Genomic DNA, 14,450 nt, shown 5'->3' with positions numbered 1-14,450 from the left:
ATCGGCGGTTTTCGATTGCGCGCACAGGGGTACTAATCGATGCAGGATACTAAACCGAATCGTCGGTTCTTTTTTGCGGGGTCAGCAATCCGATCGAATGCATCTCAGCGGTACCAAGTTCCTTGCCAAAACGCGGCGCTGTTTTGAAGGGGGCGATCATGAAGTCGCATTGAGGTAGCCCGCGACAGCGAGAAGCCCATTTAATGGGCTTCTCGTTGCTATTTTAAAAAAATCATAGTTAATGGTCACGATGAACAAGCGCTTCAGCATTGCTACGTAGTACTCGGTGCGCGCGCAAACGGATTGCGCGGAGTTGCCACTATTTTTTACCGGTGCTTCAAAAAGCGCCTTCGCGCCGCTTGGAGGGCAGTGGTCACGAGTTGACCCCGCGAGTATATCGAATCGTGAACCATGATAGCAGACATATCCGCGCCAGATTTAGTGCAACTCTACAGCGCTGCCCAGCGCGCAGTTTTCTCGGCTCTTCATTTTTCGCTAGGCAGTCTGCACTTCAACCAGTGCCTGGGCGCCATCAGGCACCGCAAAAACACGCGCGATTGCGGCATGTGACAGGCACTTCAAGTTCGTACACCGAAATGCACAGGTTTTACGGGGGACCTACACCATTATCCCTGGCATTGCCGATGGCTGTTACTACCGCGCAATATGCGATCGCTGCTACAAAGCCGTTTGTCTTCGTTGCCAGCGCTGTGCACGTCGGTTTGGGTTAGACTAGAAAAAAAAAAAATGCTTTCCCCCACACTGGCCTTCGAAAATGATCGAAATCCTATACACTGACCTTGAATTCGTCACGTAATACTGCATTGTGTTTGTCGCTAATAACGCGTCGGTAGCTCCTTTGCCGGGCGTATTTGCTCTTTTCAAAAGAGCATGATCTATAAGATCAACCTTGATTCACTTCGGTGTGTGAAGGAAGTCAAGGGCCCCTGTCTCATGGCACAATCCTACCAAAGAAACGCGGGGCTCGATTGCGGCATGCACCAAAGAGTTGTGCTTTTGCCCTTTGTTGGAGTTACACTCCAGTAAGGACAACTAGCTGGCATGGAAACCTCCTCCACAAGGAGACGTGAAAAAAATCGCACATCATGTTGTTTGCTTTGCCTCTGGTCAAGGTACCAAGCGACAGAAGTACGGTGACCCAATGCCAGTATAAGCTAGCGTGGACGGCTGCAAAATGGGGGTCACAGTGACAAAAATTGAGGAGGAGGTGCTTGAACTACGTCCTAGTGAATGGGTGAACTTTGATTCGACGCTGTGTTTCCTTCAGAACTTACAGGCTGCTCATTGTTTTATCAGTTGCCATGTATTTGGAGTTGATTATTGCCCTCATTCCTAACAGAAAAATGCTGTGTATGTGAAGATTCGATCTCGCCCGTTCGTGGGATATTATACGAAACGAATTCCCGAAAAACCAAATAGTGAGGGAGTTTTGACGCGTCTGTACGAACTAAAACGGTGAAGACTTATCGGCTTTGCTGGTGGCAAGCGCTAACTTCGAGCACAAATAGCTCAGTCGATACGAAGATCCTTGGGTACCAATGAACGTCTGCCGAATATATCGTAAATGTGTGCATCACGAGATTTAAGAAATTTTCATTTCAAGGTTGAGGTTGTATTGAGTACATTTAATCTTTGTAAGGTAACGGCCAAGCAGATACACCGTCGGCATAACACGAGATTTAAGAAAGCTTATATTTATTCAGACGATGTTTACGTCTGAGTGTCACCTTACCCTGTGGTTTGGCAACTGCATAAGTTTAGCTATCGTTTGAGTGTAGCGCACCCTTTTGAAGCAACTGAACGGGCATATCAGCAAATGTAGGAAAGCACGATTTCCGGTTGAAACACATCGCGTTTAACCTAACCCACTGGTCCTCAAAGCGACATTTCGATAGAAAAGCTTTAGCGTGAACCGGACAAAACAACGAGGTTTTACGGATTGACGCAAGCGAATTACGGTATCCGCAAAAACGACAGCTTGGTTACGCAGATTGAGCTCGTGTGTTTTTCTGGCGTCCACTTGTGTACCCACGAACAAAAATTGAGAGCTGCATCGAGGTGACCTCATCCGCATCAAACCGTGTCCACCTGCTCGGGTCCGTGGCTTCTCTATAGGAAACCACACGTAAAGCTCCGCCCAATTTGTGATGTAATAGCGCGGATAGATAGCTACTTGCCAATTTTGTTAAGTTTCTGCCGGGTAGGACATCCCTAAAACACCAGCACACCAGCAACTTCGAACGAAAAGAGTTCGACATAAAATCTAATGCGTCCATACGCTGAAGAAACGCTAGTCTCTGGTCCTTTTCATCTACTTTGACCACCATGGCAGCAAAGTGATCGTTCCTACAACACCCTCGTCCCCTTCCTCCACTCACCCGACTCGTCCGACCCAGACGACGGGGTCGTAGTTGTCACCTTGGTGCGCCGGCCCGACGCGTGACACAACTACCAGAAGTTCGTGACCGCGGACAAATGTTTCGTGCGCGCCAACTTCCCCGCCGATCCGGAGCTGCGGTGCGACAACGAGTAGCTGCAATGCGTGTGGGAGGCCGTGGACAGCGAGGCGCTCGCAGCGCTGCTGGCCGAGTACCTCCGCCACCCGCTGCCAAACGGAGACCCCACGTCTTCTGGTCGTCGTGCGAGTGCTACCTCATCGGGCTCATTACTAGCAGCTACCCAGTCGCCAGATAGCCCGCGGTGACGTGGGGTGAGCTCTTCAGGTGTGCTTATCAAAAAAAAAAACTTGAACTATCCATTTCGACCCACAGCACCAAGCACGCGAAGCAACATCAGATTTAGCTCCATTGAATTAGAAGTAATGTTTTACGATGAAAGTCAGGCGCAGGACAGTGTAGGCGTTGTTTCTTTGAAATGTGCATCCCAGTATTCATCTCAGGCTTTAATGTCGAAGAGTAGGTATGTCCCCGTCTAGTTAGAGCTCGAGCCTGCTTGGAACATACCATCGTATACATCGTCCGTGCTGAAGAAGTTGCTCACGTGGTTCGATGGCACCGTCAAGTTGAACGCGGGCATTTGACTCACGCACGACCTGTCGAGGCGCTTCAGATCGCCATTGTTGCTGATGTACGACGCCAATAGCTTCATGCCGCATGTCACGCCGGGATCTCTACTGTCGTTAAGCGGCGTCGAACTCACAGTATCGTGCGTCGAGTAGTTGAACGTAACGAGTTCTTTCTGGCTGGTGCGAAGCGCTTCGAGTAAATACTCCGCGTACTTGTGCGGCGTCTGCGGGTCCAATTTGCCACTCATCAGGAGCACACTGACATCGCTTGGGAGGGTTGCAGCTGTGTTCCACTAGCGGTCACGCTTATAAAGGATCCCTTCTGCAGCGTAGTTGCCGAGGTTGAATGCGTCACACGTCGCCGATTTCTCTTTCGAGAAAGCGCAATACAGCGCGGTGCGGTCGTAGGAATCTCCCGTGGCGATGCTTACACTAGTCAAGCGCGGTTCGATCTGGGCTTGGGACGGCGCTGGGATCTTCCACATCTCCGAGAATATGATGAGGTAGTACTCGAGACTCGAGAGGCTAGGATCTTGGATGAAGACGTACGAGAAGTATGAGTCGAGGTAAGTCATGAACTGCGTCAGGACCAGGACGTCGTCCGCGTTGCATCGATTCAGCCTATACACAAGCGGCGGGATCAGAGTCCGTGTATCGCTATCTGCTAGTAGCTTACCCAACGTCGCTCGGAGCATGTATGATGGTGGGACGGTCGTGACCCCGCCAGCCACCAACGCAGCGCAAGTTGAGTTGCGATCGCTGTCGAACATGGTCAGCAGTTCACGAATTGCAACCGACAAGTTGGCGGACGGGAAGTGCGCTTTGCAGCCATTGTCGAGGCCACAAAGCCCCATAAAGTACTCGCCCACTTCACCATACTCCATGTCCCACTTCGAGAAATACTTGCCATACTTGCCGGGCGCTGCCCCAGCCGAAGTCGCAATGCCATCGAGGATGTAGCCTTCCACGGTGACCGGGTTCAGATGCATGAGACGCTCGACTAGAATAGTGCCGTAGCCTACCCCGTACACGAACGTGCGCGCTCTGTTCGAGTACTGAGAAATGAACGCCGCGATATCCGAGGCAGCGCTGGTGACTGAAAATGAGGCGAGGTCTCCATATTTGGAGTGCTAGTCTTTCGCGCAGGAAGGAAATTCGGTCGATCTAATGTCACGACCATGTGGAGACCCAGACGTCATCGCCTGTGCTGCCACACAGTCAAGCACGGTGCTGCGTCCAGTGCCGCGGTGGTCCAAAGTGTAAATGTTAAACGATCCCCCCAGTCGCGTGTGCAGTTCCATCATCCTTTGCTCCACTACGCACAGCAACAGCAGCGATGTTACATAGGAATGTGAATATCGGTACGAAAACAAAAATTGTCAGCAACTTACTGTTGATCGAGGATAAGCCAGGGCCACCTTGGAAAATCCATGCATTGGAAGCTTTTGCAACATTGCCAATCGTAGCAGGAAGCCGCTTCACGAAGATGTCAACGGTTGGATCCGCCGATGCTGGGGCCTTGCAGATTCCGGGGTGACACAAAGGAGCGGAGTACACGGCAGACTCGGCATTTTGCTCTCGCGGGCGATCGGCCGGGTCGGCAAATGTGACTTCCGAGCAAGGATACTAACCATTTAGTGGATATTTCCGCGCCTGCGCCTTCGCCGCGATGGTGGACTGGATGAGCACGAATACTACCCAACGACCACAAAGACATGGAAGATCTGCATGCTCTCACGAAAGCACCTCTAGATTCTTCTACGTATTGGATACTGGTAGTCGATAGCTGGAAAATTAGGAAATGAGGTCAGATCTACCAAAACCCAAACCGAGGGGGATGCCCACCATTCGATTCTAGCATTGAGTATTACCACTCTTTTCCAGTGCACGATGTACTGTTAGCTACAGCTGTCGCATTAGCATCGCATGTTTTGCAAAATTTCCTTGAAGACACAAGTACTAGTATTCGGATTCTTTGCAATCCCATTTGTGTCCGTCTAGATATTATCATGCTGACTCGAATGTCAAGTCGATCTGTGTGAACGGCATACGGATAACTACCACTTGACGTAAGTATTAGTGTCTGAATAAACCAACACTCGATTTCTTTGCCCATTTCTTAGCTAAACCTTATCTTGTTGAAGGAAATTCGTATTTTACTTTGAAGTATGCGATTATAAAATGTAGGTAGGAATTTTTGACACCTGAATATATAACTTTATTGAAGAGAGGTGGATCCTGAAGTATTAAATTATGCCACCTCCTATCTTGTACTTCGAAGTATTAGCTCCGTTGATCGCGTGAATACTTAAAGTAAACAACTTCACACCCAGCCACGTTTTCCCACTTGTACTGCACATTCAATATCGCCATCACGTGAAACGGTGTGAAACGACGTGAAACGATGTGATGGCGATATTGAATGCGCAGTACAATATTGCAGTAAACAACCGAATTTATTCATTGCAACCAGGTATTGCGTGATCGAACACACGTTTGGAACATCACATCGCACATGTGGTTCATTTTCGTGTCGATACATATATGCTGTTTAAATTGCAGCTTACAAGGGTTTTAAGCCCCGAATGATTCACCGAACAAAACTCCTTCGGTATACTAGGGTCGACAACTTAATCGGTCGGTTCTACTGTGCAATGTAGAACCTACAGCCCCAGCGACCTCAAGGGCAAATGACCATTTGTTCTAGGGTTTTGAAAGCTTGGGCGTTATCTGCATAAGCGCTGAAATAGACGGAGTAGTCCTCGAGATGAAAACCTGTCCATTCTGTTCGGCAGCTTCGATGTTTATAAATTGAACGTAGTTCTAAATATTTAGAATCATATTTTCTAGACGATTAGAAACGTTTCTATCGTTAGCATATACAAACCCCAAGTGAATTATAGGGGAGGATCCCTTCATTTGTGCCCTTCCACCATAGTGAAGCAGGACCGATGAGCTCGACCGCCGCCGCCGCCAAGAGCCGGCCTTACGGGGACCTGAAGGAGGCCATCAGCACCAAGGACTGCTACTGCCTGAACGAGGACCCGAACAAGCCCTTCGGCAACCTGTTCATCGGCGACGAGACGCTGCAGCTCAAGTCGGACGCCGACGGTCCGTCACCGCTTAGTATCTTATCTAAAAAAAGACTCTGTACTTATCTCTAACCTGCCGTATCTTTATCTAAATTTAGAGCAACTGATGCTCTACATCGAGTTCCAGGACGCTGTCAAGGTTTTCTCGCTCAACATCGTGGCCCCGCAGGGCGATGAGGCCCCGCGCGTCATCAAGCTCTTCGTGAACCGCCCCAACTTGGGCTTCTCGGACGCGGGCGACGTGGAGCCCACGCAGACAATCGAACTTAAGGAGGAGGACCTGCTGCCCGAGAACGACGTGGAGCTGCGCTTCGTCAAGTTCCAGCGCGTCAAGAACATCACCGTCTTCGTGGAGGAGAACAACGGCGCCGAGGAGACGGTCATCTCCAGCCTCAAATTCTTCGGTGGGTCGGCAAGAAAACTACTTCTAAATTTGAGGTGTACTAATCATTTTTTTTTCCTTAGGTGAACGCCTCGCGGGGACTAACATGAACGAGCTCAAGAAGGTTAGCGACGAATAGGAGAATCAACAACGAGTTGCTTTGAAGTCGCTCTAGATTCGGGTGTGGGTTTGGAGCAACAGGATGCATGGTTTTGTTTTTCATGTGGTGTTTGTGTTGTTGTTTCTGAAGTGTTTTTTTAATCCAGGGTTATATTTTTTACACATCGAAGCGGTCGTTGGCTAGCACTTTGCTCTTGTTGCCGCCGTAGGTCAAGTAGAACGGGGTTTCTGGAGCGTGTCCTAACGTGGAGAGGTGAGGCAGCAGATCGCGCTTGTTGCGCGGCACACCCCTCTTCTTGTAGGGATTCCTCCAGTCGTCCAGGTACTCGATGCCAGCGTTGATACCTGGAGCGTTCAGCATCCGCGCAACGTCTTCTTCTGGGTTGTAGACGGCGGCGAAGTCGGTCGTGCCGATGCGTCTTAGCTTGTGATACTTCGTTTGCCTCCGTGTCTCTCGTTGTACAGCGTCGTAGGGAGCTGTGGCTTGCAGAGTGGTTTTATTTGAAGGCGGGTACGGCGTCAGTCTCGATGGGGGTCTGGCTGTTGCTAGCCGTGTGGACACAACTCGACGAGCATTTTCCCGGATGTGGGTTTCTACTGGCACACCGAAACTCGTGGCACTGGCTGGCTGCATGGGCGAGTTGTAAATCCCGGAAACTGCCTTAGTGCTGACAAGGTGATGAAGGTCTTGTGTGACCTTGACGAGCTCCTCTCTCGCAGCCTCCTCACTCGCTAACTGCTCTCGCTCTTGCTGTTTGCGCAGGTTCTCCTCAAGCATCCGGCGCATGTTATCCCCCTTGGCTGCTAACTCGCTGATGTAGGCCTTGCGTTTCCGGAAGTCCAGACGATTCGCTCGACTTTGGATCCCGCGTGCGAGTTTCTGGATGACGACAGCGTAGTAATCGAGCACAGCTCGTCGATGAGCTCTCTGCAATTCCGCACGCAGCATTTTGCAGCGTCGCCGCCCCAAATGCCCGCGATATACCCGGGAGAGCATCAGCTCGGCATCCCTGCGTCAACAACGACCACATTCAGCTAGTAAGTATCCGTGGACGAATGGGTCAAGAGCCGGCATCGCTTACGTCTGATGCGTGACGGCGGCTCGAACTCGCTGTCCCCGGAAGAGCCGCTGGATGTGGGTTGCGGCCTTGCGCTCGGTCTCGGCCTGGTCTTCGGCGTCACTGTATGCATAGAGAAGGCGTCAGTGCCGGTGGTCAGAGCTCATTGGCGTGGACAAGAACGCTGTCTGGCGCCAGGATGGGTGGATGATTGCACGTACTCAAGAAGCTGCTGCAGCCGCTCGAGCGTGGTGCCTCGGCTCGTCCAGCAGTCGTAGAACAGCGCCATGACCGGCTGCGTGTGCTCTAGACGACTACCAGCATGCAGAGGGGTCGATCTAACCCCCAGCCACAGCCACGAAGGACAAGACCAGCAAACGCCTTTACGACACCTCGACGCAGAAAATAGAAAACGTTCTAAAATTGGCGAACGTGGGGCCAGGAGACCAGTTCAACGCAGCTCCGAGAAGCGATAAGGTCTACACGATCCACTAGCTGTGCCTCGCGCTGTGCATTCTCCTCAGCTGCGGAATAGCCACGTGGTTTTCTGAACCAGCGCGGATGACCAGGTGCAGGTTGTCTCCTCCGTGTTTGATTGGCCGGACCACTTCAACTTGAGGGTGCGTCGACGTGCTGCCCGTTATCAGCCTCGTCCCAACTGGAGAGTAACGGATGGGATCGCCCGAGGGCTCCGAAAAGGCCGGCGACAGACCCTGCCATTCTGCATAGCCGCGGACGTCGCCGGCTTTCCATCTGCGTCGACGAGCTCTGGCCGAGCTGCCATGGAGCTATTCGCGACCTTGAACGTGCGTCGCGTCGAGGACCAGCGAGCGATTGAGCGCGTCATGGCATCCCGGGACAAGCGGTGGCTCGCCAGCCTCGGGCTCAAGGCGTCTCGCAACTCACAGACAGAATGTGAAGGCGGCGAGGCGGAGGTGGAGCAGGCGGACCCGAACGCCGAGATGGCTGCCCTGGAAGAGGAGATCGAGGGCATGGCCGTCACCACGCAGCTGCAGAACGAGCGACCAGTGCAGCTCACGATGCAGCTCATTCGAGAGTGTTTCGCAGTGGCGAAGAACCCAAAGCGACGAGCAAGAACTCCGGAGGAAGAAGACAAGGAGATCGAGGAGATGCTGAACAAGAAGCTGCTGCGTCTCGATTGGCTGGACGTTGGCAAAATTGAGAATCTCGACGCGTTTACGCATGTGGAGGAGCTTTATCTTCAGTACAACATGATCGAGACGATTGAAGGGCTCGAGGACCATGATCAGCTCACATTCCTTGCGCTCGCGGGCAATCGTATCCGCGAAGTCAAGAATCTCCGGCACCTGCACAATGTACGTGTTACTTGTAGGCATTGAGTTCACTGCATAACTGCCGTGGCCTGATAGTTATTTGCTGCCGCAGCTGAAGTTCCTGGATCTGTCCACGAACTACATCGAGGATTTCGACGTGACCGAGTTCCCCAAGTCCCTTCGTGTCCTGCGTCTTGCCGGCAACCCGTTCGTGCGGCATATGCCGGCCTACGCTCACCTCTTCTTCGAGAGGTTGCCGGATCTGGTGCAGGTTGACAACGTTCGGCGACCCTCGTCGATACCAGCAGTAGAAGCTCCTCCGTTGTCATCGTCATCGTCGATTGGAAGTAGCAGCACAGCGTCAGAGAACAACGCTGCAATATTGCCCCTTCCAGCACTTCATTCGCCGATGGACCAGTACCGCGCGTTGCAAGTAGAAGTAGAGCTTCCCCAACACGAACAGGATCTCCTGGAAAAGCAGGAGAGCTTCGAAGCAGAGAACAAGGCGGCTTTTAACCTGGCAGACTACGAGCAGCAACGAAGCGACCGTATGTCCAAGTGGAAGCTTCAGCTCACAGCGCTATCGTCACGGACTCGAGAGCAACTTGCCGACACTAGTGAATCAATCCAGTCCGACACAGCCAGTAGATTTCGCGAGAGGCGCAAGGCGGCCCTGTCACGGGCACGGCGAGCCACAGACGCAGCCCTGGTAGATGCAGCGAGTCACATGAAGCAGGTGCGCACTCGCCTACGACGGCGGAAAGCGATGGCACGTTCGGCGTCGAACTAACGCCTTAACCTGTTGTCTTCCTAGATGGAGCTGGCGCACCAAGACTGGCAGCAAAGCCAGCAGAGACGACCGACACCTTCGCAAGCCAGCTAAGTAAACTACTGTTACTCGTCTCTCAACAACAAGTCGGATATTTCCACGGTCAGCAATACCAAAAAACGTTACTATCATCGATGGAGTCTAGTGTCGTCATGGTTTCATGTACAGTTCCAAACCTGTCCTCGAGCTAGAGTTGAATCGCGAAGCTGGTGTCACACGGAGCGGCCTGCGGCACGTACTCTGCCAGAGTCCTCAGGTGCAGCGTGAACTCGCCCAGCGTCAGATTCCGTGCATTTTGCACGTGCACACTCTTGGGAATGACAAACGGCGCCGCCTTGTACGCGTCGCCGCACGCTGCAATGTCCGTTTGATGCGGACTAACCACAACGAGGCCGAACCTGCCTGCTCTCGGGTCCACCAGCCTCTGCGGGGCTGTACCAAATAGTCTGTCCCGACACAGACTCTGCAGCAGGTTGACTCTCCACGCGGACTTCTCCGCCGCGGACTGGAACCTGCTGGGGGTGCCGATCACGTGCACACTGGTCATCGTGGTGCTGCTGCTGAGGCAGAAGGCCAGTCTCGGGAAGAAGGTCTTGCACGTGGCCTCCACGAACTGGACGCTCTCCTCGCTCACGATGAAGAGCGGGCCGTAGCTGGACACGGAGGTGAGCAGCTGGATGAGGTCCTGCTCCACCGAGGCGAGTGCTGCCTGGAGGTTGGGTGTGCGTAGAGCACGCTGCTTGGCAGCTTGCAGGGCCTGCACAGACGGCTTGAGTCCGAGCTGTTGGCGCATCCACTTGGCCGGGAAGAGCACGTTCTCCCAGCACATGACAAAGGCGTTGGGCAGGCCCCCGACTGGTCGGTTGGTGGCCGGGTACTCGTACAGGTCGCTGGAGTAGGCCGACACGTCCATGGAGAAGGACGAGACCATGGCTTGGGACATTATATTATTGTTGGGGGCTATACTACTGGGACGCAGGCAGCCCAGCGGGTTGTTAGCCAGCAGGAAGCTCAACACGTCGGGGTTCATTGCCGTTGTTGTAGTTTTGAGGCGACTTGGCAAGTTGAAGGCAAATTCAGGAATGGCGAGCAAGATCCGTTAGCAGAGACTTTACTCCGTGAAACGGACGGTGATTGGTGGTTCCGCGATTTTTCTGCGGCTGCTGATTGGAGGATACTGAAGTTGCGGATCACGCACCTGAGTGATGGTCGTTGAAGTGGTCGAAGTGTAGCCATGTTGTCAAGCTAAATGATGAAAGCAACAAAGCTGTGTTTAGAGTGGTCGTACCAGTCAGTACCCATTCTTACATTTTGGTACTGGTATTGCTAACCTTACCGATTTCCGTCGCGGGGATAGCTTTATTCGTTCTTATGTAGCCAAGAAAATTGGAAGGTGAAGTCCACGCCGTAGTGCTGCAGCGTGAACTGGAGTATGAATACGATCCAGACGAACATTCTACTCTGCAACTGGACGACATGCGTCTCGAGTACAAAAGCCAATTGATAGAGAGCTGAGAGCATAAACTTTCGCTTGAGTGCAAATTGCATCACCACGAAAGACAGCACTTCTAGAGCCACATACACTGACAGATTTTCCAGCATCGATTCAAGTTGACCAGGCTCCATGTTTCGTGTGTGAGGGTAATATTTGTGTGCCGGTAGTTGGCACAGGATCGTCAAGTAGACGCTGAAAAGAATAGGAACCGCACACTCGGCGTACTCGACGAGTGCGTGATACTCGGTATGAAAAAGTAGCTCGAGCGTGCTTTCGACCAGTTCAAGTTGCAGCTCTTCATGAGCGTGTGCTGGATTGGTGGACTCGTTTTGATGGACGGAAGGATGTACTGCTTTCTTCGTATTAGTTTCAGGATATATGCTGACAGAGCCTCGAATTTCAGCAATAAATTTTGAAACAAAGTGAGATGCCCTTCGCGCCCCGCGTGTCACGAATGCGTTGTGGTGCCCAGCAAGCGAATCCAAATCGCGCTTTGCGTCAGCCCCAAGTCTCATCTTCATAGGAGAGCGAATTCGAATAATTCTACCTCTCTTCGTCTTGAACGACCGAAGCTGCTGAGACGCACTCATTACAGTCGGGATAAGCTCTTCTGTGGTTTTCCGTTTACCTTTCGAGTCGAAACACTGGGATCGCTCATGCTGCTCTTGAAGCGCTCGCGTGCGATTGTGTAGGGAGTTAAACGCAAGAATACCGCTCACAGCATCAACGAAAATGATAACAACTGTGGCCAGTGTCGACTTCGTCGCCTGCATACACGTCGCCACGTATAACGCATTAAACACTTCGATCGAGAACACCGCGATCACCGGAATGCAGTCTTCAACGTGCGAAGAAGCCCGTGCTACAATGTTTTTCATGACGAGCTTTATCATGGGAAGTAATAGTACCAGGCCTGCCCGATTATTGGAGCTCGTTCTGAGGTACACACTGCTGAACGCAGGATAGATCACCGCGATGACGGCCTCTGTGGCCAACACGTAGAACTGCAATTTGAGTTCGTGACCCAGCCCAGGGTTTGTCTTGAAGGTATTGATACCAATGGTTAAAATCAATACCACGAAAAATACAGCAAAGCATGGCCCGATACCGAGAACGATCCCGAATGGCACAGGAAAAACCCACAGATATGCGATCAGGATCACAGTGGCGATGTAAATACCCATCCCCACAATACCCATACCAAAACTCTGCAGTAGCGAAATCTTCACCCGGTCCACCATGTCCGTAACCTGATAAGTGCTTCCCATGAGAACAATTATCCCGCTAATGTAGAATCGAATCCAAAACGTGTAGTTGGCTTTCCACCCCAACGATGGATCGCATAAGGGAATACACTCAATAAGCACAATCGCCAGCAACGATGGCACTGGAGTTAATACACAAACGGCTAGAGCACGGAGTACCGAAGCTTTCTCGCAGTATGCTTGAAATGCTTGCAGCCTCTCAATAGAATACAAGCCCCGATGGCTCACCTGCAAGCTACTATAGCCAGCAGCAAACCTTTGCCAAATCATGGCGACCTGTCTGATCCACAGCGTCGACTGAACATGTTTGTGCTGCTCGACCACGCTGGTTCTCTTACGTTGGGTCTTCACGCGGTGTTGATAATCGGCTGTTGGTCCAGCAAGCTTAGGTGCAGGCGATACCTGCATCAGATTCTTATCATTCATTGCAGACAGGTACGTGAAGCGACTGAACTCGCAGCAAGCGTCTGCATGTGATGTAATGACCAAGCTCAAATTAGTCAGTGGTGCTACCTGCGATGCTCCACGATAGCGTCACCGACTTCACGTTCTACAGAAGTGCATCGTTAAAATAGTCTACCTGGTATAAATCGCACCACAACCATAACATGTAGAAGTAACTGTATTTATTATATTCTCAAGATGCCAACCACAAAACGTCAGCATCCTAGTGCAGCCAGGCGAATTGTAAGGTGAAGTCCACACCGTAGTGCGCCAGTGTGAACTGCAGAATAAACACGATCCAGACAAACATCCGACTCTGCAGCTGCACTACATGGGTCTCGAGTACAAATGCTAGCTGGAACAGAGCTGTCAGGTTAAATTTTCGCTTCAGCGCCACGTGCATCCCGATAAATGACAACACTTCCAGCGTCGCGTAGATGGCAATGTTCGTCAACATACCTTCGAGCTGGCCAGCCTCCAAGGCTCGTGTGTGCGGGTAAAATTTGTGCACGGGCAGTTGGTACAAGATCGACGGGTAAACGCCGAAAAGCATCGGGGCGGCGCACTCAACATACTCGACAAGAGCGTGGTATTCGCAGTGGAATAGCAGTTGAAGCGTGCCTTCAATCAGCTCTACGTTCTCCTCCTTCTGTGCCGCTTGTGAGGTACTTGACTGTTTCACCAATATATGATGCGGTTCTGGAGGCCCTGGCGAAAAGATTTAGTTGGAGAAAATTCCTTGACGAAAATCTTAGAAGCCCCGTTCGCACCGACGCTCGTACTTCCACGGCTCACGCCGCTACCTCCAAGCCTCGAAGCTGCGTGCAATTTTTTTCGTGCTCCGCTAGTCACGAACGTTTTCTGGTGTTCAACCAACGAGTCAAGAACACGTTCAGCATCGGTTGGGATACCAAGCTTCACGGGGGAGCGAATTCGAATCACCTTGCCCTTCTGTGTCTTGAATGTCCGGAGATGGTGAAACGAGGTCATCACGGTCGTAATGAGCTCTACAGACGTGTGTGTATATGCCCTCGATGGCAGCTAAATGTACTTGAGCTCGCTGGCGTTCTTTTCAAGTGCTCGCGTATGATAAAGTAGCTAGCGGAACGCCAGTATTCCGTTCAAAATATCCGAGGTGATGATAATGATGGTTGCCAGCGTCGATTTCGTTGATTACATGCAGGTCGCGACATAGAGAGCATTGAATACTTCAATCGAGAATACCATACTACTGGAATGCAATCTTCGACGTGCGATGAAGCCCACGCCACGACGTTTTTCGTGATGATTTTGATGACCGGCAGTAAAAGCACAAGCCCCGCACGGCTAGTGGGGCTCGCTTTGAGGTAGACGCTGCTGAACGCAGGGTAAATCGCCGAAACGAATCCCTCAGTGGCTAACACGTACAACTGCAGTTTAAGCTC

General features: G+C 51.8%; 7 protein-coding genes across 7 annotated transcripts; 2 read left to right on the top strand and 5 right to left on the bottom strand.

Annotated features, from left to right (window-relative positions):
- Window positions 1–2,952: 2,952 nt before the first annotated feature.
- Window positions 2,953–3,294, bottom strand: IUM83_08802 (Serine protease family S33; the record flags this gene model as incomplete). The annotated part of the gene is made up of 1 exon (XM_067933197.1): window positions 2,953–3,294. One exon carries the CDS (start codon window positions 3,292–3,294, stop codon window positions 2,953–2,955), a length of 342 nt encoding a protein of 113 aa, XP_067794147.1.
- A 45-nt stretch (window positions 3,295–3,339) lies between these two features.
- IUM83_08801 (uncharacterized protein) lies at window positions 3,340–4,035 on the bottom strand (the record flags this gene model as incomplete). Its single annotated transcript, XM_067933196.1, has 1 exon — window positions 3,340–4,035. The coding sequence occupies one exon, from the start codon at window positions 4,033–4,035 to the stop codon at window positions 3,340–3,342; it is 696 nt and encodes a 231-aa protein (XP_067794286.1).
- A 1,962-nt stretch (window positions 4,036–5,997) lies between these two features.
- On the top strand, window positions 5,998–6,659 carry IUM83_08800 (Thioredoxin-like protein; the record flags this gene model as incomplete). Its single annotated transcript, XM_067933195.1, has 3 exons — window positions 5,998–6,157; window positions 6,237–6,542; window positions 6,604–6,659. 3 exons carry the CDS (start codon window positions 5,998–6,000, stop codon window positions 6,657–6,659), a joined length of 522 nt encoding a protein of 173 aa, XP_067794148.1.
- Window positions 6,660–6,797: 138 nt separating this feature from the next.
- Window positions 6,798–7,987, bottom strand: IUM83_08799 (Spermatogenesis-associated protein 17; the record flags this gene model as incomplete). The annotated part of the gene is made up of 3 exons (XM_067933194.1): window positions 6,798–7,650; window positions 7,723–7,821; window positions 7,920–7,987. 3 exons carry the CDS (start codon window positions 7,985–7,987, stop codon window positions 6,798–6,800), a joined length of 1,020 nt encoding a protein of 339 aa, XP_067794164.1.
- A 493-nt stretch (window positions 7,988–8,480) lies between these two features.
- Window positions 8,481–9,876, top strand: IUM83_08798 (Protein phosphatase 1, regulatory subunit; the record flags this gene model as incomplete). The annotated part of the gene is made up of 3 exons (XM_067933193.1): window positions 8,481–9,035; window positions 9,106–9,729; window positions 9,808–9,876. 3 exons carry the CDS (start codon window positions 8,481–8,483, stop codon window positions 9,874–9,876), a joined length of 1,248 nt encoding a protein of 415 aa, XP_067794158.1.
- Window positions 9,877–10,009: 133 nt separating this feature from the next.
- On the bottom strand, window positions 10,010–10,852 carry IUM83_08797 (uncharacterized protein; the record flags this gene model as incomplete). Its single annotated transcript, XM_067933192.1, has 1 exon — window positions 10,010–10,852. One exon carries the CDS (start codon window positions 10,850–10,852, stop codon window positions 10,010–10,012), a length of 843 nt encoding a protein of 280 aa, XP_067794162.1.
- Window positions 10,853–13,249: 2,397 nt separating this feature from the next.
- IUM83_08796 (uncharacterized protein) lies at window positions 13,250–13,579 on the bottom strand (the record flags this gene model as incomplete). The annotated part of the gene is made up of 1 exon (XM_067933191.1): window positions 13,250–13,579. One exon carries the CDS (start codon window positions 13,577–13,579, stop codon window positions 13,250–13,252), a length of 330 nt encoding a protein of 109 aa, XP_067794161.1.
- Window positions 13,580–14,450: the final 871 nt, after the last annotated feature.

This window comes from Phytophthora cinnamomi, assembly GCF_018691715.1.
Source record: "Phytophthora cinnamomi strain GKB4 chromosome Unknown Contig26, whole genome shotgun sequence".
NCBI classification, from domain to species: Eukaryota; Oomycota; class Peronosporomycetes; order Peronosporales; family Peronosporaceae; genus Phytophthora; species Phytophthora cinnamomi.
Note: the sequence above shows the minus strand (reverse complement) of the source record. Positions and strands in the feature narration are given on the sequence as shown.